Source organism: Hyaena hyaena, unplaced genomic scaffold (assembly GCF_003009895.1).
Source record: "Hyaena hyaena isolate Hyena2069 unplaced genomic scaffold, ASM300989v1 scaffold_161, whole genome shotgun sequence".
Lineage (NCBI taxonomy): Eukaryota > Metazoa > Chordata > Mammalia > Carnivora > Hyaenidae > Hyaena > Hyaena hyaena.
In genome coordinates this window covers 704,298-728,319 of record NW_024080792.1, presented here as the reverse complement: position 1 = coordinate 728,319, position 24,022 = coordinate 704,298, and the positions used below count along the sequence as shown (strand labels likewise).

Sequence of the window (24,022 nt, the reverse complement as noted above, 5' to 3'; positions counted from 1 at the left end):
GCAGGAAGAAAGTGCTAAATTGACTTTTAGTAGCTGTGAGCAGTTTGTAATTTTGTGTTTTTTGCTGTTTGTATCCCTTAGGATAACTAACGAACCATACATAATTTTCATTCTTTAAACGTATAAAATTTTAGTCAGCACTTTGCATGAGTTTGTTTCTGTGTTCTTACATCATGTCGCACATGATGTGATGGAGAAACCTATAGGGAAGTTTTTGTTTCTTTTGCATAAACTATTTTGCAATAATTGACCAGCCATAGAGAAAAGATTATCTCCTGTGCACTCTCAGTGAGTTCTCTGGTCACCAGAGACCAATAAGCTGTGTCCCTAGAACTATTATCACTTTGTTGAAGAAGCTGCTATGTGAACAAAAACCAGCCTTCGTTAATTTCCCTTTTCGTATTTAAAAAACCTTGTCAGTATTTTCCCGCTGGGAGTTTATAATTTGTCAGTAGTGCATATTGAGGTCTAAAGAGGAAAGATATAGGGCAGTAGAGTCTTACTAATTTCTTTATCTTAATGCCGGATTTTAATGTTGCCACTCACTGAAATATAATTCCCTACATTTGTAATCTTACTGTGGTATATAGGTCTTAACTTTCACTTCATAGAAATGCAAAATCTTAGAAATGTACAACGCTTTTGAGACAAATTTGTCTCACATACACTCACAGTTTAACTGATAAAGGAACTGATTGATCCAGTGGTTGGCCTGAGCCCACATTGTAGTCAGTGTAAGAATCGGGGTATATAAACTCAGCCTTGGACTCTCTCCCTTGTTGCTTGTGGTGTGTTTATCTGTTCTAGTTCTCCAACTGCTTTGTGAGCTTCTGAAAGCAGATTTGATCCTTGTATGTCCTAATCAGAGCTGCTTGGTTAATGCCTGTTAACTAATGTCAGACTTGATTACAGTGTTCGAAGAGCCTCGAAGGCTACACATTCCTTTCATTATCTGGTCTTTTTTATTCATCCTCTTATATAGATAGAAAAAGGTGGGAAATGGTCAAGTGATTTATGATACAAAATAATTTGATTAAACTTCACCGTCATTGCTTCTAAACATCTATTCTGAAGTTGAAAATTGTTTTAAGGAATAGTCTAAGGAATTTTAAGTTCTTTATTAATGGTTTACGTTATCTCACATGTATAGTGACCAGACTGCTATTACATTATTCGTTGTTCTGAAAAAGCTTTGTGTATTATTTGCAGCAATGGACATGGGCCTTCGAGCTCATCTTCAAAATCAAAGAGTAAACGTAACAAATCAACCGTTCAGCTGGCAGTCTCTGCAAAGTGGATTTTTGTGCCCTGGGAGGAGTTGGTCTAGGGAATATTTGCCCTGTTATTCTTTTGTAATATCTAGATACTCACCATAAACAATTACAGTTTGTTTCAGTGTTGGAAGGGGTGTTGTCTAAGCTGTCAAGATATGATGAAGGCACTTTCTTTTCATCCATTCTGTCATTCACTGTAAGTATTTGATTGCGTTCTCTTCTGTCTTTTGACTGTTGTCATAGTACTTATCTAACAGTTCAGAAATAATTCTCATAATTATCTCTTTTTCACTTAAGGTGAAAGCAGCTGCAAAATATGTTGATGTTCCAGTAAGTATTTTTCCATTTGTTTTTGTAAAAATTATATATATAGATAGGGGCGGGCACCTGGGTGGCTCAGTCAGCTAAGCGTCCGACTCTTGGCTTTGGCTCAGGTCATGATCTCATGGTTTCGTGGGTTCAGGCCCCACTTCAGGCTCCATGCTGACAGTACAGAGCCCGCTTGTGATTCTGTCCCCCTCTCTCTGCCTGTCCTCCACTCACACGGTCTCTGTCTCTCTTAGAAAACTGTGTGTGTGTGTACACATATGTATGTACACACATGCATACATACATACATACATACACACACACACACACCATATATATATATAATTTTTAAAAATAATTTTGGGGGGCGCCTGGGTGGCTTAGAATGTTAAGCGTCTGACTTTCGCATAGGTCATGATCTCGCGGTTCGTGGGTTCGAGCCCCGCGTCGGGCTCTGTGCTGACTGCCAGCTCAGAGCCTGGAGCCTATTTCAGAGTCTGTGTCTCCCTCTCTCTCCGACCCTCCCCTGCTCACACTGTCTCTCTCTCTCTGTCTCTCTCCTAGAAATAAATAAAAATATTAAAAAAATAATAATAATAAATAAAAATAATTTTGGTTTCCCACAGGTTTATTTCAGATCTTTAAAAGAGTAAGTGCCGACTCAAAGGGAGCAGTTTATTTTCTTTAAGCAAGTGCTAGCCTTCATAAGAAGGCTTGACACAGTTATTTCAGTGTACATTTTCCATTTTATCTTGGGAACTCTTATAGAGGTCAAGTCATTGTGAGAGCATGTCAGCTCAGTTGCAGAGGGTAATTACAATACTCTAGGATGGGGTAGAAAATGCCTCATTCGTTTTATAGAAAAATGCTTACTCTCTCCCCCCTTTATATGAAAGCTGTAATAGGTTTCTTATAGGAGTTAAAGTAACAATAAAGATGAACCAGTTAAATCAAAGAACTAGTTTTCTAAACACAAAAGTATTATAAATCAGTTTTCACTTATTTCAACATTTAGTTTTTCACAGAATTCTTGGGAAATAATTTGTAACCTGTAAATCTGTTCAAAGATTAAGATACCATGAACTACCACTGGAAAATTCACATGATAGCGGTGCCTGGTAACTCGTGCCTGGTGACTCAGTCTGATCCTTGACCTCATCTCAGGTCTTGATCTCAAGGTTGTGAGGTCAGCCCCCATATTGGGCTCCACGGTAGGTGTGATGCCTATGTTAAAAAAAATTCACATAATAAATATAATCAAGTTAGTGCAGCCTTTTTAAGTTGATAATCCTGACAGATTAGTTTTTGCCTTCATTCTGATATCACATATGTGATCAAGGCCTGATATGTTCTGCCTGATATATATCTTGGCATATGTATCACTTTCTTTTGAACACAATGGAGATAAAGCTTACAAATTCAAACTAAATGGAAACGGAATTGAAGTCCCCTTTGCTTAAGATTGTGCTTGGGCAGCACCACGTGTAGGTTGTCATTTTGAATGTTAATGATTTGAGTCCCGGCATAAGCTTTGTAGACCAGTAGTAGGCGGCTCTCACTTTTAAAATGCAGAACCACGTTGTATACTGTGGACTAGACAGTCCCCAGATTTATTGCTACTATAATTATTATAAATGGATGTTTGTATCATTTTATTTTATTATTTTTTCATCATGATAAGTGTACTTTTTAATCCCCAGTCCTCTACTTCCCCCATCCTCCCACCCACCTCCCCTCTGCAACCATTAGTTTGTTCTCTGTAGTTAAGAGTATAAATGGTGGCGCTCCTGGGTGGCTCAGTTGGTTAGCTGATTGAGCCTGGAGGCTGCTTTGGATTCTAAGACTACCTCTCTCTCTCTCTCTCTATCCCTCCCCTGCTTGTGCACTCGTTCTCGCTCTCTCGCTCTCTCTCTCTCATTCTCTCTCTCAAATATAAATAAACATTAACAAATGTTTAAAAAGAGTATAAATAGATACTTTAAGTGAAAAGGCCATGGACTTTCCTGCCTTTGCATGGGGTTTCTTTATAACAAGGCTTTTTTATCTTATAAATGATTCCCAAAAAAGTCTTGATATACTCCTTGTCTTCTACGTAGAATCAGAAAATCAGCACTGGGAAATAAGCAGAAATAATCACATGTAGGGTCTTGCAAAGTGACAGCACAAAAGAAAGGAAGGGAAAATTAAGGAGAAGAGCTTATATTTCCTGTCTTACAAAGAAGAAGACAAGGAATCTTAAGAACACATGAAGTTCATTGGAATTCCTAGCACAGGTCTTATAATACAGCTTTGTTTTTATTTTGAATCACAGATGGAATGGGACACAATATTTCTGTTCTTAGGGCTTTTGAAGTTCTTAACCTGACCCTATCCTATGTCTGTTAGACCTTCTTGAACCTCAGAGTTGAAAATGCAGAAAGAGGTTCATTTTCCTTCTAGATGCTGAAACCCCTTCCCCCCATATCCCTCACAAAAATTCATTCAGTCTCTTAATTTTTTCAGTGATTACAGACTTACCACAAGGCAGCCTCCTCATAGGTTTAATGAGTTGAAATTCGGTACCTCTGTGAATTTTACCTTGGTTCTAATCCCTCTTCTGCATGATAACCCTTCAAATGTTTGATGATAATTAATCATGCCTCCTCTTCCCAAAGGATATGGTGGCTATTCAAAGGGATATATTGTCTGAGGGGTTCTTATTTTCTATATTAAACAAGCTCAGTTTCTTCACTGAACCCACTAATCAAATATTTATGTAAGGGACACTAAATGCTAGGCCTTGGGCTTACATGGTGAAAATAGACATTGCCTGCCCACAGCCATTCAGTGTCCAGGACCAAAGACATAGGGAAACAGACATAGCGTGAAAACAGCTACAACTGTACCCAAGCTCTGTATCATGCCATTATTCACTCTGTAGATGAATCCCAGCTTAGTGGCGTCATTATTAAATCAAGTTGTGCACCCACCTCCCCCACCCCCCAGCAGAGTGTACTAAACCATAGACATGGTCTGGCCATGGCAGATTATTACTGATGCCCGTGAATATTAACGTCAATAGCTACAAGTTGCTGTTAACTGTTACTGTTTTTTATGCTAAAACTCCTGCAAGTATGTCTCCCTGAAGCATTCTTTTAGGAAGAACCTCAGGAGGAAAAAGTACACTGGTTCACCTTTTGTAAAAACGAACTCAAACCTACCAGTAAAATGGAAAACCTACCAGTAAAATGCAAACTGTAAAACTGAGAAAACATAAGAGAAAATATATGTGGTCTTGGGTTCGGTGAGGATGTTTTAGGTACACCACCAAACACCTCCAGGAAAGAGAAACGGTGTAAATTAGACTTAATAATTAACTGCTCTGCACAGTTAAAAGAATGAAAAGACAAGCTAGAGACACCTGTTTGGCAAAGAACTTGTATCTAAAATGTATGAAGAACTCTCAACAATTTAAAAAAATGTTAATGGCAAAAGATCAGAATGGATACTATACCAAAGACATACAGATACCAAATAAGCATATGAAAAGATGCCCATTGTCATTTATTGGTAGGGACATGCACGTTAAAATAATGTGATACCACTACACACCTATTAGGGTGGCTAAAATTTAAAATAAAGCTGTCAATGGCAAAATGTTGACCGGGACTCTCATTCATTGCTGATGTAAAAGGAATCTGGTACGGCCACTTTGGAAGACTGGCCATTTTTTAGAAAGCTTAAGAGCCTCACCTGCAACCCACCAATTGCACTTCCAGGTATTTATCCAACTGATTTGAAAATGTGCATCCGCACCCAAACCTGAACATGAATGTTCATAGCAGCCTTTTTCATAATCATCAAATATTGTAACCAACCAAAATATCCTTCAATAGACAAAGGCAACAATTGGAATACACCCCAGCGAAAAAAGAAAAAAAGAAAAAGAAAAATTGGCCAACATGCCACACTGAGACATGGACGAATCTTAAAGGCATATTCCCAAGTGTGAGAAGGCAGTCTGAGAAGACTACACACTATATAATTCTATTTATATCACCTTATAGTAAAGGTAAAACTATAAAGATTATAAAAGAGATTAATGGTTGCCATTAGTTCAAGGTCAGGGAAGTGAGTAGGTGAAGCCCAGGAAACTTTTAGGAGCGGGGGAACTCTTCTATGAGATACTGTAATGGTTACATGATTCTATGTATTTGTCAAAACCTACCGTTACAGCACAAAGATGGAACCTGAGCATAGGTAAGTTTTTAAAAGGACACTTAGGATATCATGGGATCCCAGGATGGAAACGACTTGTTGTTGTTGTTGTTGTTGTTGTTGTTGTTGTTAATCTAATTCTATTGCAGCTGTGTGGAGTAATCTCCCTGAAAAAGATGAAGGAAAAAGTGCTGATTTGAGTAAATTTGGAAATAATTAGAGTCTGTAAAAATAAAGGGAGAAGGAGCTGTACATAAGCATTGTAGTCTAGTTGATAAACTGTTTCCCCTCCTCCTACACACTGGAAGCAAATGGCTAAGTAAAGAGATGATGTTTGGTGAAAGCCAAGTCTCTGACTGTTGGGAGTGAGAGGCTGGAGACCAGAGGAAGAGGCTAGAATGATCCATATGGTAATGGATTAGAGTTGGAGTCATCAGTGTGAACTTCTCTGGAACTTAATATGGAGCTGGTTACATGTAGAAATATAGATATACACATATATTTCCTTGGTTTGTTAGCCGAGAGAACCCAGAAGCAATGGTACCCCCGTAGCAACAACCACACCAAGTGCCCAGATCTTAGTATCGAGTCTGCAGTAAGATGAACCAGGAGTCTTTGGAGAAATGGCAGGTGCTAGGACTGGGGCAGCAAATCTACAAAATGAGCCTGGAGCATCTTAAAGTGACAGAAAGCAAAAGAAATATTTGGGAGAAAAAACCCACAATGCTAGGGGATATGTTAAAGAGACCCCGGAGGCACTTGAAGAGCTCCCAAGGGCCTCAGCTAGGGTAATTTGAGCAGCTAAATAAATTAGGTAGTATTAGATTATAACCCAAAGTATAAAATAAATATCCACTAGTCCATACTCATGCAACTAAATGATTAAGCAAATAAATGCAGAGATATATAAAATCTCCCTTACAGAAGACTTCCCAGTAATTAACATGGATACTTGACTCCCAAGGAGGCAGGGTAAGTGCCTACAACCTAAGGCCATGCACAGTGACTTGCTTACAAAGAATACAGTATGAGAAGGAGGGGGCCTGGGGGGTATAGATTTATCATGGAGAAACCTGACAAAGACTACCTCAGCCCTTTGATTGAGGTCAACAGCAACAGTGATAAGTTATGTTGACAGTATTTACTCTTCACACTCTGTGGTCCTCCTACAAAAAAACCTCTAACTCCAGGCCAGACGTGACAGGCATTGTTCCTTTCTCCCCATTATTTTTTCCTAGTTCTTCGTCTTCTCCATCACCTTCTAGGTGACATTTTTGGGCTTTTTTGTCCCTTGGATGGAATAGGATAGACATTAAGAGTTCACCCCAGGTGGCTCAGTATTTTGAGCATCCGGTTCTTGATTTTGGCTCAGGTTATGATCTCATGGTCATGAGGTAGAGCCTTACATTGGGCTCCACGCTAAGCATGGAGCCTGCTTGGGAGTTTCCCTTTTCCCTCTGCCACTCCCCTGCCCATACTCACTCTTTTTCTCCCTCTTTCACTCAAAATAAACATTTTTTTTAAAAGGCACTGAATGTCACAGTAGGAATAATGCAGTTTTTATAACATACTCATTTTATAGATGACTAAATTATAGGTTGTATTACCTATAGAGTATGTTGGTGTGTGTGTGTGTGTGTGTACAATGCCTATTGAAAACTGTCTTGTTTCCATTTGCACACACATTGCATATGATCTCTCTGCTAGACAGGGAGGTGACATAGCTAAAGAGACCTGGAGGACATTATAAGGATGACTGTGACCACGGGCAGTGAGGAAGCAAAGGAGAAATTCCCCATTGATTTGCTTCGTAGTGCTGGTACCTAATCTTGGTTATCTGTCCTTAGAAATGGAGACGGTTTCTTTTTCTCTTGTCTCTGTTAATAATTCTTTCAAATATTCTCTCTTCATTATGACACTTGCCAAAGACTTTTAATCTCCCAACTCCCCAAAGTATGGCTTGAATTCAGAGCTCTGTAATGTACAGACTTGCTGTGGAGCCCAAGATGTAGTTCAGATCCCACCCTTTGCATCCTAGTAGCTGTCCGACCCCTGTGCTTCCATTTTCCCACCTGTGCACTGAGGATAATAGATAATCCCTGCGCTGTCTCCCTCGCTCGGCGCTTAGGAGGTTCGATGAGGATATTCACATAAAACGTCTTTGTAAAGGTAAAGCAGCATTGAAATCAATGGGGTTGTTACTGCTTCTACCTGGAGTGATGCTTCCTGTTCTCATATGTTACTCTGCAGTGCCCATTCCTTGCTTCTGAACATGACTGTTTTCCAAAAGAAAAATCACTCACCTTCCACAGTGAACAAATCGGATTGTTTTTCATTTATTTTCCTTTTATTTTAGAATATTAAGCACCTCATGTATATCAGTGTGACTTTAAAGGTATAGTCGCCTGGCTGACTCAGTAGCTAGAACATGGGACTCTTGGAGTTGTGAGTTTGAGCCCCACATTGGGCATAGAGATCACTTAAACATAATGTTTGTTAGTGCCCATTGCTGATGGTTAAAAGTTGAATAAAGATTTTTTTAATTAAAAATAAAGTTATAGTCGGTCAGTTCAACGACAATAGTATTGCCCCTCCTTCCTTTGCTTCCGATATTTTTTATCTCCTAAATAAGGCAGCTTGAATACTCAGTGCTTTACATCCAAATGAGAGCCAAGCAGAACCCAGAGAGTGGAGCATCTGTCCACTGGGACATGGTCTCCTGGAGGGAGAGATGTAAGCCAGGACCAGATTAAAGCCTCACCATTACAGGAGAAGAGGATCTTGCCTCTTGCCCTTTCTAGATAAGCATTTAGCTTCTTGCATCTTTATTCCTTTGTTTTGTTTTGTCTGGCTGGTTTTTCTCATATAAGGCAAATCCATGGACTGCCTCTGGATTCGATCTTCTAACATCCTTGGGTCTCCTTTGAGCCCAAATCTGAAATGTTCCAAATTGGGACTGAGTCCCAATCAATCCCAGTCAATCTAAATTTTAAAAGCTAAATGAAATAATAGCCACAGCATTTTAATTTCAGGTCTTCATGTCTGTAGTGTAGTTTCTAAGGTTGACATCGTAACCACTGTAGACAGACTAGGGAAAGGTTAGTGAATATTGTTATAAACTGAGAGATTCATCATCATTATAATCATTACTCATGACAATAAGAGTATAAAGGCATTAGGTGCTCCATATATTAACACTTTTTTTTGTCTGGTAGTCCCGTATCAGCACCTCTTCCTCTAAACTTTGAGATGTTGGTAATCTTTATTACAGATCAGAAATATCAGGAGAGATTCTAGAAGCTCGTAGTGTCAAATGAGCAAGGTATAGGAAGATTAAAATTGAGTGCATAAATCTCAGTTCAGAGTCAACCTGCCTCTTTTCCTTGAGTGTTTCAGGCTAATGTTTTAAATTATTATTCACTATTCCTTTTAATACATAAAATAGCTTCCTCTTTGGAAGGGTATTTTCCCCCAGAGATACAATAAAATATCAAATAACAGTATTGTATGTTGGTACATACAAATGCTTAGATCCGTGAATGATAAAATATATCACAATGTAGAAGAAACAGTGTGAACCATTCATACGAATTTAAGAGTGAAAACATTATGACTACATAAGTTATGTGAGCATTAATAATAGTAGATTCTTATATACTCCTATAGCATTATGTTGGGAACCTCCTTTTTACTAACTATACTCACAGGGAGCAGACAGAACATTCTTATCCAGAGCAAGGACTCTGGAGACCTGAAACTAATCTCTCTCTCTCTCTCTCTCTCTCTCTCTCTCTTTCTCTCTCTCTCTCTCTCTCTCTCTCTCTCTCTCTCTCTCTCTCTGACACACACACACACAGAGAAATGTGGAAGTAAAGGAAACATACGTACTTAAAACACACATGTTCCATGTCTAAAGGATGTTTTCAAATGGATGTGGGTGCCATTTAGTTCAGAATTTTCTACCTTCCAGTTTGGCATCAAAATGTACAATAGTGTTAATTAATGGAAATTTGAATGCCGCTAAATTTAATAGAGAGAAAGGTGACTCTGGCTGCTTCACTGCTTGAAATAACAGTTTGGAGGGTATTTCAAGAACAATTAAAATTGTTTTATTGTTTTAAAAGTCAGGAAAACTCATTAGAAAATCTTGAAAACTTCGTGTCATTGTGACATTTTCATTGTTCACATCTCTTCCCCTTACTCCTTTTATGAATTATGCCCCTTCCTAGGCTTATGGAATTTTAAGATGGAATAAACCTAGTTTGAAGGTTTAGTTCTGTTTACTTCCGTTTGCTTTTCTATGTGAATATAATTATTCTCCTTTGTACAAAATTGGTAAAATATATTTTTACAACATAATCATCATAGCGATACTCAAAACCTATGTTCGTATTTGAGAACATGTAACTTACTTAACCTGCCCCAAATGCTTTTTGAAAACTGTAACTTTAAGAACATTTTCGCTCAAATGTAACACTGCAGAAATGGCTGCATGAATGTCACAGTTATAAAGAATATACTGAACAGTGAAAGAATGATATATATCGTTGTTAACGATACCTGGGATAAGTTGTATGTTTGTAGAATTATGTCCTGTGTTCCCTGAGGATCAGTTATCAACCATTTCTGAAGTTGAAATGCCAGAGCTGACATAGAAATTGCTCCTATTATAATTTCAGACTGAGAAGGTGTGCAGTTGTTTCAAACCTCGCAAGATCCATGCATGCAGATTCTTACACAACAGGGTAACACAGCTCTACCCTTGGTTGTTTCTTCAAGGCAAGCTTTTATAAGGTTATGAGAAGTGCACTTTCAAATTAAGTCAATTATACTGTAGCTTCTAGTTAATCTTTGAGACTAGAATAGTATATTTAAAAATCTGTCTCCTTGTTAAATAGATACCATGACAGTGTTTGCATAGTGTATCGTTAACCTCCCGTGGAAGGTTAAGCGGCTTCTTCTGCATCTAAATCCGTTGCTGTGGAAAATGACGGGCAGCGCTGCACCTACCTACCCATCAATAGGGAGAGTGAAGACTTGCACCTGTGGGATTAGGTAGAGCAGCAGGAAGTAAGGGCATTTGCAGCGTGTAATTAACGAGGAATTTTTTTTCTCTTTTTCTAAACGGCATTTTCATCCCACTAGGTTAACTAGTGATTAGCGCTTAAAAAAATTTGCCGAAGCCTGCACCCTTGCTTAAACTCATTCACTCACTGGTGTATTCTGTTACTTACACAGCCAATGTCGGAGGCACCCTCCTCGCCATACTGCATTTCCCTCCACAATTTATTGATTTCTTTATGCTCATGGGGGAATTTTGTAGATGTCTGTGTTCTTTTATTCTAACTTTGTTACCAAATTTTGTTCTTTTTTGAATCAAATTAGAATTTGGGAATTCCTATTTGGATCTGGATTTAGAGATTACTGCCCTGATAAGCAAGATGGAGAGGTTAGCGCTTAGTGATCCAAGGATATCAGAGGTTTGAATGGTGGAATGCAAAAAAGCATTTAATCTAGGTGGAGGTTAATGCATAGCATGCTCGCTACCTGATTTTTAATTGTTATTTTCTCATATTCATTAAGAAAACTATAATTACCAATATAGACGAGATTTCTAAATTTAGCTCTCTAGATCACAATTTTCTTGATAAAAACTCATCCATATCCACAATTTTTGAGGTTTAATAGACCTCTACTTTGATAGGGTTAGTGGACACCCACCTGCACTGACACATGTAGCAATTTGGTGTCTCTGCCTGGCAGTCACATGTGTCCCGTTCATTTACACACTAAAAAAAAAAAAAAAAAAAGTGGGTTCAGGGTTTTTTTTTAACTTTTTAACAAAACTTCATTTCCTAATAAGATAACATCTAATGATGAAATTAGATGCATAATGTTTAATAATGGAATTTTAAATGCAGTGACTTCCAAAGTATGTAAATTTTGCTGCCATAAAACAGAGTCTTTGCACAAAGGAGCACTGAACCAGTGATAATGTCTTCTATCCAAACACATTTGTACTGTAAGTAGAAAGTGTTTAAAAGGAAAATTACATCTTTTTCAGCAATTTATCAGAGATAATTACCCTTCATATACTAAAGGAAGGATAAAGAACTATAATTCTAATTGGTAAATGTCACCAACTGTTGCAGTTACTCTTACTTGTGTATATTCTTTTAATGATTATAGTCTCATGCCACAGCTACATGAAAATATACTCACTAGGTGTGAAATTCCCATATGTCACAGTTTCAAGAATAGGTAAACAGCTCAAAGATAAAGAAAGAAATAATGCTAATGAGAAATGTAAGAATTCTAGGTTTTGTTTTCCAGGCAAGTGGATCTTCATTTGCCAAAAGAGGAGAAAGTATAGTGAAAAGAAAAGACAGAAACACTAAATTTTGTTGAATTAAACTTTTAAATGAGCTTTACTTCACACTTTTAGCCAGAGCTGTTTATTTTCTTAGAAAATTGTAGAAATGTCTCAACCTACAGATTTCAGTATCATATGCCTTGGGTCTGCCAAAGGGAACAGCATTTAAGTTTCTTTTAGGCTTGGACTGTAAAGCGTTTGTTCATTTCAGATGTTAGAAGATAAACTCTTCCTGGACAGTGTTACATTTCGTCAAATTTTATCTTGAAAGGGATCAAAGAAACAGGAAAAATGACCTTAGAATCTATGGCAAGTGTTTAAAAATCACTATTCTCCAGTCCTTCTCGCTGTAACTTAGTTTCCAGTGAGTTTGATGGGTCAAGTGATTGACTAGATACAGCCTGTAAGCCTACTCTTCTTTCAAGAGGTAGAAATAAAAATGGGGTTGGGCAGGGTGAGAAATAGTGGAGAAAACAAACCTCTCATTTGTATATTCTTTAACTCTCAGGTTCGCTGAGCTGTGCCCTACTGCTGTGGCATTATATAGGTCATAGTATTGTGTTTCCAAGCACCTGACCAAGGCTCAGATGCTGAGCTAACTTTCTATATGCTCTCCATTATACATAGGCAAGTGTTTTGTTGCTGTTTTCATTTGTGGCACTATGTTTTCTGGACGTCTTTATTTGTGACGTTCTGACAAAGTTTGAGAAGCATAGAGAGAAGTACTTATCTTATGGGTTAGCTCTCTTCAAGTAGTAGTAGTATTAATCTTTGTACAAATTACTCTGCCTCTTCACTGGAAAAACTGATAGATAACGCACTCCCCTACCCCCACTGCAAAAGAAGAAGAAATAACCTAGGTTTCTCTCGGTTATCCATGTCATTGTATTTAAACTTTCAAACATTGCTCAAGAGAATTATGCAGAAAAATAGTGAAGGAATGAATTTGATAAGTTGCCTCCATTAGGTTTGAAACCTGTTCCCTACATTGTATATGGATGCTCTTGAAGGAAAGACTAGAAAAGACATTTAAGTAGTTCTTTCAAATTATAACTGATAACTAATTTTGTCATATTAGGGTTATGTTTGAATTGAATTTATGTAGCATATATTTCCCTTCAGGCTAAATGTAAGAGCAGTAAGAGCTTCTTGTAACTCATATTACCCAGAAATAACTTTGTTACTAAAAAATCAAGTTAAGTTTTATTAATGACATATGTTCATTGCCTATATGGTGCACTGGTGAAGTGATGGGCAGTTTTATTATTGTATATAAGATATGCCTCCACCAGCACCAAAAAAAAAAAAAGCGATAAGAAATTTTTATCCTTCATTTAAGGAGAGGGACTACCATGATACTCAGTAATGTCTTATTTTTCTTACAGTAGTAATAGTTAAATGACCTGTATTCTCTTCCACTTCATTTCCTTGCAAGATTTACTTTGCAAAATGAGTCTGATGATGGAAGTTATAAGTACATTCTATGAATATGAAATGATACAAGACCAACGGACTTACTTGGGCATCAGTTCCACCATTTTGTTATTATTAATGCCATATTCTTTTTTTATTATTATTTTAGAAACAGAACACGAGCAGGAGAGATGGGCAGAGAGAGAGAGAGAATATCTTAAGTAGGTCCCGTGCTCAGCACAGGGATGGGGGGAGGGGAGAGAGAAGGAGGGCTTGGCCCCACAACCTTGGGATCATGTTCTGAGTTGAAATCACAAGTCAGGCTCTCCACCGCCTAAGCCGCCCAAGTGACCCTTAATGCCAAATTCTAATCAAATGAATACCTCAGTACAGATTATGAAGCAACCCCAAGTGTAGATCATTCAAATGAGTATTTTTATTCACTAGTCTAGCTATCTACAACACAAAAAAGAAGTGAAGATAAGTCCAGAAGGAAAACTCCTTGGAACCATTCAGATTTTTGTCCCTTCCTAGTACTGACTTTGCAGAGTTTGTAACAAGGAGGAATTATATTAACTGTCCTATCTCCTCTAACATTGCAAGGCAACAGATGTTGGATAACTTCAGAAAGTTATCCGATTCACACTTTAGACTCTTCACAGGAGACTGGTTCATTGATATTGTATTTCTAAAATAAAATAAAATCTTTGAGATAGATAAAGATGAATGAGTAGAAGCAATAGATAATCTACAAAATTTTGGTTTACATTTCACTTCACAATCCATTAAATTTTTGGCCCAATATCTTCCTAATAATATTTTATTCAAATTAAATAAAATTTAGCTTGTATGCCTTAAGCACCTATAGTAGTTGAGGAAGGCAATCCAAGGAAAACTAACATTTTTGTTTTGGGTTTTTTTTGTTTTGTCTTGTTTTAATTTTTTTAATGTTTATTTACTTTTGAGAGAGAGAGACAGAGTGTGAGTGGGCAAGGGGCAGAGAGAGGGGGACACAGAATCCGAAGCAGGGTCCAGGCTCTGAACTGACAGCACAGAGCCTGACACAGGGCTCAAATTCACAAGCTGTGAGTTCATGACCTAAGCTGAAGTCGATGCTTCACCAACTGAAGCCACCCAGGTGCCCCACATTTTTGCTTTTAATATATATGCGTAAACCAACCAGAGATAGTGACAAGTAAATTGTATTGGCAATTAGGAAAGGATTATTACAAGTGGGGACTTTTTTAAAAAATTCATTCGTTTACACTGTGTGGCATATTAACAGTTCAAGATGGCCATTAAAGAAAAAAGGTATCTGGTACTTTACAGCCACATGTCTCTACTCATTTTCATAATGATGAATAACTGTGACCTCAAGTTACAGACATCAGTAATAAACTTTTATTTATTTTAATTATGGAATTTACTGAAGGTGCTCGTTGTTGATTTTGGTCTTGGGCATAATTTACTAATGTAATTTTTGAAATGATAATGTGAATTATTTTCTAAAGTTGTGTTTTAATAATGTTTTCACAATAGAGATCTGATCTTTTATTCCCCATGCTTTTCCTCCACCACAGAAACCAGGAATGGATCTCGCAGACACCTATATCATGTTTGTTCGGCAAAACCAGGATATTCTTCGAGAAAAGGTCAATGAGGAAATGTATATAGAAAAACTGTTTGATGTAAGTAACTGCCCTCACAAGGCTTCCTGGCATCCTCCACATGTGTGCAGGGAAAATTGCATTTCGATATGTTGGCAAAGCAGACACCTTTTCTGATCCCTTTTCTTCTATGCAGCTAATAACAGTGGATAGTTTTAGTTCTCTGACTGTTGACAGAAGCCTTAATTGGCTTCTTTTGTACATGACAAGTGTCACTGTTAGAATGGAGGTCTCAAAAAGCTTCTAAGGTTAATTTTAACTAGCAGGATGATAACCAGTTTACCACTGTGTATACAGCACCAGTCCGCTTTCTTGACTTTGCTGCACTCCATAAACAGGATCCTGCTGGCAAGGAGTGGGCCCCTCCTCTGAAAGTTTTGTGAGTTAACATAAGGCTCCTTAGTGAAACGAAGACCTAAGCTTCAGTAAAGCCAAATATCCACCACCACCGCTCTACCGTTATTGAACATTCCCCCCCGTGATTTACAGTACTGACAAATGCTAACGATATACCCCTACAGTTTTCTCAGCACAAAAGTCTTCATTTTCACCTGGCAATTTCTAGAAGTGGGGGGTTGTGGTTTTAGAGAGCGTGATCATTAAGTTTCATTTGTCTAGTATCTGTAAAGGAAACTAAGAGAGCAATCCATTTCAATAACAATGTTGTCATTCATTTGTAATTATTTAACAGTCAATTCAAAGGAAATGGTGCTTTTGCTTGTGTTGGAACTTCCCAGAATTCCCCACAAGGCTGATGCCGGAATGGAATATTTGCTTTGAACTGTATTTATTTACGCACATCTCCCCTGCATTTTGGAAATGCTTTTCTGGCAGTTTCATTTAATTATGCAAGTTGCCGCAAATGTTTTCATAACAGCAATTCACGGGCTTCGTGGTGACACTTCAGCTGTGGCAGTTCCAGAAGGTCCTGCTACGTCATCATCTCCTCCATAGTCTGTTGTGTCAGTGCTCACGGTTTGTCAGATCGGGTGGTCAAAATGAGCCTCCTCTTTCCTATTTTACGCTTCTAGCCTCTACCCAGGCTGTTTTACAATAAAAGTATCATCTGTTTTAATAAGCTAAGTGTTAATATGTGTGAAAAGAATGATTTCCTAAAAGCTTTGATGCCCTGCAGGGGTAGAAAAATTATCATCTATCCAGCTGGCTCTTTGACAAAATACTGAAACCATATTAGCAACTTCTGCTTCCATTTGGTATTGCTCTGAGTTTACAAGCATATGTTTTACGTCCAAATTCTCTTCTACTTTTTTTGCTTATGTGGTAATTTTTAAAAATGTTGAACAGAATAGGAAAATTGATGTTATTTCCTTTATGTTTATTCTTAGTATACCTGAAGCATGTTTTCTATGATGAGAAAAGGTAGAATCATCTGGAAATAGGCCATTGTAGGGGTGTGTGTGTGTGTGTGTGTGTGTGTGTGTGTGTGTGTGTGTTCTTAACATCTTCAACTTTCAGTCTTGGTGACCTATTTACTACAAAGTTTGCCATCAGTTCATAACAGAGGTAGAATTTTTTCGCTGTAAAGATATTCCCTACTTCACCTCTCTCGCATTCACCAAACTTTCTTAGAAGACTTTTTGTGTGACAGCAATAACCAACAGAGCTGAAGTGGGTGCATGGGGACCAAAATTAAAATTTGTCTAGTTTAGAGTCATCTGGCCGGCTCAGTCAGTAGAGCACACAACTCTTGATCTTAGGGTCATGGTTCAACCCCTACTTTGGGTATAGAGCTTTCTTGAAAAAATACATAATTATGTCTAGTTTGTTGCCCTGGTTATGTACACTTTCCTTTGAGACCTCATCATCTGACATGGCTGTAAATTTACTTCTGAAAGGAACTCTTGATGAGCGACCATTCTGTTTTAGTTGTGAAGGTTTTGGCATTTTGCATATCCTCAGTGGAACACTGGACTTGTTACTTGTGAAATAGTTATAATGTCCCTAAACATTCTAATATTTTTAGATTGCACATTTTTATTACTGTAATTAAAAATAAAAAGTAGACCCTAATTCTATTGATATGTCATCAAGAATAACATGTATGAGGGGGTACTAAGAGCCCCTAATTAGCCAAGACTGAATTTGCCTCAATTATAGTTAGTAAATGAGAGGTTATCAAGTATGTGTTGAAAGGTAAAACAGAATGTGTATCTTAAGTGACAGATCATTACTGAGAGACATTATATAATTATTGGAAATCTTCTTGGCTGAAACTTAAAATAATATTGTTAGGTGTCAAGAAACAGTTGAAAATAATGACCCTATAAATACTGTTGGCAATCTTAGTCTATTACAGATAAAAGATCGAAGAGAAAAATTTTATTCAGGCATAATGACAAACTTTTGCTATTTCAATTAAAGCAAGAAGTAGATGAAAGGAAAGGAAGGAAGAAAAGGAAGACTCATAACTTCAGATGCGGAGGAAAATGTGCGTGCATACAAACATGCACGTGCACCAACGTGAATCAATACTTAGTAGTTTAACCAACCCAAGTAAGGCTGTAGGGCATCCAGTTTCTGGTCATTCAGTATGAGAGCTTCACTCCTTAAGAAGGATATTCTTTTGACCCAAATGAGATTTAATTCCTTTTGGAAATCCCACAAATTACAATATGTTTATATAAAACCATTATTCTGAAGACACATTTTCATCCTGCCTCCAATGCCAACACTTTGAAAAATAACTCGTGTGTTTTACTAAATAATCTTTTTCTGCATGATGCTCCGCTCATGGAAAAGACTATTTGAAAGTTCTGTGAAACTTCCCCTGAGAGCAGTAATTACTTGTAGTATTTTTTGGCCTCAGAAACTTTTTGATTAAGCATCTTCATTGCTCCTGATATTTGTGGTGAAATACTTTAGGGTTCTATTTACATAATTGTACCAGTGCCTAAGACCAAATAATGACCATTAGCCTAGATTTGTGTCCATTGCTTTGGGATGCATCAGCAAAGAAGAATGGTACCTCCTATGGCCATCCATGTACATCTCACAAAGCCATAAGCCACGGTCCAGTTTCCCAAGCATTGTGTACAACCAGTATTATTATTTTGGCCTCCACGGAAAGGGCTTTTGCTTACTTCAGAGTCTTTTTTAACTTTTTTAACATTGATTTATTTTTGAGAGAAAGAGACCGTGCGCGAGCAAGAGAGGGGCAGAGGGGCAGAGAGAAACGGAGACAGGATTGGAAGCAGGCTCCAGGCTCTGAGCTGTCAGCACAGAGCCCTACGTGAGGCTCAAACTCACGAGCAGTGAGATCATGACCTGAACCGAAGTCAGACCCTAAACCAACTGAGCCACCCAGGTGCCCCTCCTTAACTTCAGGGTCTTAAAGACGGGATTGATTAAAATGTGTATTATCTTCAAGCCCTAAATATAGGGTGACCTTTAGACTTACATTAAATTTTAAAATATTAAAGCTAAATGTACCCTTACAAGATCAAAAAAGCTTAATATTAGAACTGAGAACCAAGACATTCTATTTCATTCCATAAGTAAACTTCGAAAACATTTTCTGTGTAACACAGAAATAAATTTTTAAAAGTATAAGTAAATAACGGCAAATCCATACTGTTACGAGAAGGAACCGAGTTTGTATTAAGGTATATCCCTAATCATCTCAAATTATCAAAATAATACTACTAACCCTCACTTTCGTCACTGCCATTCCGCGGCACCTCCCTGTACCAGGAAATGTGCTCCGTGCTTTACCTACATCATTTCTAACCTGCTGAGCTAGATGCCATCATCCCCATTATCCTTGTTTTCAGGTTAAAGAATCTCCCACTCATAGAAGATAAGTGACTTGCTTGTTGTTGAATCAGACATTGAACTTGTGTGTCTCCAGTTTCAAAGTCTATGCTATCTCCACCAGACTTACAAAATTGGACATGGTAACACAGTACTACGGCAGAGGGCTGGATCGGGAATCCACAAACCTGAGTTCCAGCCACGGTTCTGCCATTGACAGAGTGAGTGTCAAGAAGTTATGACCGCTGCCTAAGACTCAGTGTAGTTAGTACATATAAACTGAAGAAGTTGGTCTAGAACTCCAGGTGGTCTCTGAAATCTCTTCCAGATGTTAAACCAACGAAATTAAATTATCAATTCACCTTAGCAGTCATGATAAATATTACCGAGAATAGCTGTACCCTGACATTCCATGTATCTGCCACCAGGACTGTGAAGCCCAAATTGAGAAAAATAGTTGGAACTCATCCGTTTCATATTCATGCTCACTCTCTCTGAGTGACCAGAATATTTTAAACAGAGACTATCTCTTCCTCTCAAGTGGTCATCTTTATACATGCTGAGTTTAAAATCCACATGTTAAGTTTACATTTTCAACCTAGAAAAACTGTGTCTTATCTGGGTAAGAAAAGTCTTAAGGAAGTTCTTCTGTGGTAAGAGAAACCATGGATGCGCCAGATGGGTTTTCAGCATTCTACACAATCTCTCTTGCCCTAGTGTGTTTTTTCTTACATATTAAACACCATCGTCAGCAACTTTTTTAAAGTTTTTATCAAATCGAAACCATCTACAACTTGTCTAATCCCAATATAGAAGTATGGCGAAGATTTTCTAATTATTAACTTCCATTTTTGAATGTCTCCAGTAATATTTCTTCCTTCACGTTCAGGCTTCAGGACACACAGTATGAACCTCAGGTACCCATGTGTCAGGAGAGAGGCTGAGTAGTTCCCGCAAGGCTTGGGATCTCTGGTTTGGACAGCGGTGGTGTTTCCGGAGTCGAAACTGACCTCGGCAGCAATTGCCCAAGTGCAACTGGCCCTTTCCTGATGTCCAAGAATATTACAACCTGGAGGTAGTTCAGGGCTGACTGAAATCATTCTGTTGTCCAGGATGTACATTAAACCCACTTACCTCTCTAAATCTTTGCATATTTATTGGGCATTACCCATCCTGAGTCCCTTTGAAACAATTTCATTTCAGCTCTCGTGTTGCTGAGGACACATCAGGGTGCAGTATTTAATTGGTAAATCATGCAGATTAAACGTTCTCTTGTGTTATAAACTGATTAAATATTTAATTGTTGAGGAGTTTCATCTCAATGAGATTTTTTTAAATATTGTGGTGATGTCTTATAAAATTAAAAGTAATTCTTCAAATGATAGCTCATCGGTTATATCCATCCAAATAGTTTTTGATAAAGGATTAATTTCTAAGGACTTTGCTTGAAAAGAAGTCTTTTCAGTAAAGCAACTCTAAATTAAGAATTGTAAGTAAAATTGACCTAACCTGTATAAATGAGTTCAGTAGCCATTTTAAGATACGGTAACATACAAAGAAAAAAAAAAACTGACAAGAGAATATGTTTTTCAAAATAAAAGTCATTTTCCATTTTTGTGCTCTTGTCTCTGAGTCCCAAATAAGAAAAGGCAGAGGGGCGCCTGGGTGGCTTAGTGGGTTAAGCGTCCTACTTTCGCTTAGGTCGTGATCTCGCGGTTCTTGGGTTCCGGCACCGCGTCGGGCTCTGTGCTGGCTGCCAGCTCAGAGCCTGGAGCCTGTTTCAGTCTGTGACTCCCTCTCTCTCTGACCCTCCCCTGCTCACACTGTCTCTCTCTCTCTCTCTCTCTCTCTCTCTCTCCTAGGAATAAATAAAACATTTAAAAAAAATTTTTTTTAAAAAGAAAGAAAAGGCAGAAATGCTCAGAAGTTTTTAATGCAGTGCTTCACACTGATGCCCAAACTTTGTGACTCAGGAATTTATTCATCCTCCATAAGATCAGCACTACTATTCTTAACTTCCTTAAAGATTCAGTTTATTATCATGTTGATTTCACAAGAATAGTTGAAATCAACAGAGCCTGGATAACAGTGGCTGCTAGATAAAAATTTCCTTCATGATGCCCTTCCTCCGGGAAGTGTATTTAAAACTGACTCTACTTTTTCAGTCCTTTGGATAAATTTCTTTGTGTGTGTAATCAGCCTCTTTATGAGAAATGCGGACTGCAGCCCATAAAGACTGAATATTCCTTTGTCTTCTTGCATTTCTTAGAACTCTAGGATACTATAGATAATATTCTCTTGTATGTGAATGTCAATTTAAAAATAGTAGTTTTCCTCTTTTCAATAATATCTGACTTCCAGATGACTAGGAAGTTCCATAAACTACATAAATTAGTATAGATTCCCTTTACAGAGAATTTGCCTTTGGTTTTGTCTCTGTATAAAAAGAATTCAAATATGAAACATCAACTGTTGGACCATTATGCCCAACCATGATTTTCCTGTCATTATTCAAAATTAAAGGTTCATCCCATGTCATAACCATTTCCTTCCTTCTTCCTCAATAAGAAAGGATGGATAATATGTTCAATGGTGGACTTGAGGCTATTTGAGATCATGTATTTCTAAACATGGTTGTGTTATAGATGCTGGTGCCTCATTACATCCTAAAGGTAGATAAAAAGTTTGATCTCCGTTTGTCATCGGTGTTACTTTTGACACTGTTATTTAGCGGCTTTGACACATTGTTCCCCAGGTGTTTGGGGTTGGTTGTTTTTTTTTTTCAATTGTCTATATTTCTGCTTTGTTTTACCTACAGTATTTGGTCTCGCACTGAAGTTGTTTGACCTCTTTTAAGATAGTTATAGTCAGGGGCGCCTGGGTGGCTCCGTTGGTTGAGCATCTGACTTCAGCTCAGGTCATGATCTCATGGTTTGTGGGTTCAGGCCCCGCGTCGGGCTCTGTGCTGACAGCCAGCTCAGAGCCTGGAGCCTGCTTTGGATTCTGTGTCTCCCTCTCTCTCTGACCCTCCTCTGCTCACACTGTCTCTCTCTCGCGCGCGGAAATAAATTTTTTTAAAAAGGCAAAAACAAAAAAAAAATGCTTAAAAAAGAAAGATCGTTCTAGTCAGATGTATTCTGTGGATGGTCCCGTCTGCCTCGGTAAAGGTCCTCCCCAGCTTGCTCCTAAGTGACTTGTTTCCTCGGAGTTTGTTTCTTTTTAAAACCCCTGCTCTCGAATTACAGCTGTCTGGTTCATTTTTGTTAATAATCTTTATTTTAATGTTGAGTTATTATTTGTAAGTATAAGAATTTATAAAAGGATCCACTTTCTGGTGTACGGTGGGTGCCCGAATAGCTTTGGCAAGTCCAGACGCAGCTCGGAGCCGCCAGAGGCCCTCGTTTAGAATCTAAGCTGTTGGTGAATTAAAACCTGGGAAACTTGAGATACGCGTGCCTAATTGCCTACAAGAAACTCCACGAGAAAATGTATTGTAGCGTGTCGATCTCATTTCTTTGATAATTCAAAAGAATCTTCAAGAAATATGTGGGCTTCTTCCTTATATTCTTGAAATGTGATCATGAAACACAATTGTCATTTGGCGCATTCCCAGAAATAGACGTCTTTGCATGAGGCACCTGGACATATGTGGCGGGTCTGGTAGAATCAGCTAATTAACAACACAGGCTTAAACAGGCACCTCATCTGGCAGTGCAGTTAGTTGCCTGATGGCGCTCAGCAGGACTGGGTAGTGCTTTTTATTTTTCTATCCTAATGGTCTGCTGCCCACCTAATTTTGCCTTATTGTCAGTCACTACTTACCGCAGCTTGGGGCCCTCCCAGGAGGCTAAATTATTATCAAAGGATTAGGGAGATGTAGCCTTGCAGCTCTGACATTTCTGATTACTTGTCTATGCCAGAACACTAATTAGCTGTGACTAATTAAGAAAAATGTCCCTGCCATAGAAAACCATTTAAAAGAACTGAGAAGTAGAAAAAGCAATTCAAAAGCTGAGCAGTGCTCAGATTTGCCGATGCTCTTTAGATTTCCACCAGATCCTTAACTCACCTTTAATTGTGCTCAGAATTTAAAAAAAAAAAGAAAAGAAAAAGAAAGAAGAGAAAAGAAAGAAAATCTCACATGTGAACTGATCTGAGGTTTTGCTTGAATAGGAAAAAAAAATTGTCGTTGATCACGTAAACTCTCTTAGCAAGGGTAAAATTGTCTCCGATGAATGGAAGGTGACAAAACTTTCATTTCATGGAGAAATTTTTCTAAACCCCAAATGTGTAAATGTGCATTAGCACTCATTCACCCAGGTCAGTAACAATGACTTAATGGTCACGGAAGAAAGTAGAATATTCTTGTGACTGATGTTCTAAAAGATGGTTGAAATGATTACACGTTGAGCATTTTAAAAGGTATTTAGTGTTGGTTGCATGCCACTTCCACGTTTAAGACGGTCTGGAAATTGTGACTTCTCCACACAGAGCCTGTTATTCCCACAAGGATTTTGCATGCTTGTGCTGCAACTGGCCACAAGTGAGTTATTGCTGAAACTACCCAGGACTCCCCTGAGCCCAGCGTCTCTGTCAGTTGACCAGTGTAGTGCTTTTGTAGGACTGGTAGCTACTGCTCTCCCTCTCTTCAACCCTGACTTCACCAGCAAATGTCACAGGGCCTTAAGGCCACGTCCCGTGGTGGCTTTCTGAGCTCCTCCTCAGTTGGGCCCTCCTGTGCAAGCCTTCGCTGCATCCCTGCTGGTGCCTCTCACGAGAGGACACAGCAGTGGCAGCCAGACTGCCAGCCACCATTGGCTAAGTCCAACTGGAAAAAAAAAAAATCTGTGTAGGGAAGGAGCTGTTGTGGCAGAACCATTATTAGATGTGTCTACTGAATGCATTGAAAGAAAACTCTATAAAAGAACGTTATCCAAAGGTACCTATCAACACCTAGAGAGAGCCCTTAATTTCCTGATTATGGCCCACCTCTAGGTAAGAGACCCTCTACATTTTAC

General features: G+C 38.3%; 1 protein-coding gene across 15 annotated transcripts in view; it reads left to right on the top strand.

Moving 5' to 3' along the window:
- The window catches only part of CADPS2 (calcium dependent secretion activator 2), a 535,389-nt gene that overhangs the window by 494,203 nt on the left and 17,164 nt on the right, over positions 1–24,022 (top strand). For all 15 annotated transcript variants that reach the window (XM_039239670.1, XM_039239667.1, XM_039239669.1 and 12 more), the window contains 3 exons: positions 1,387–1,470; positions 1,572–1,604; positions 15,147–15,254. In XM_039239670.1, the coding sequence (XP_039095601.1) occupies positions 1,387–1,470; positions 1,572–1,604; positions 15,147–15,254 (225 nt within the window). The remainder of the gene's footprint in view (positions 1–1,386; positions 1,471–1,571; positions 1,605–15,146; positions 15,255–24,022) is intronic.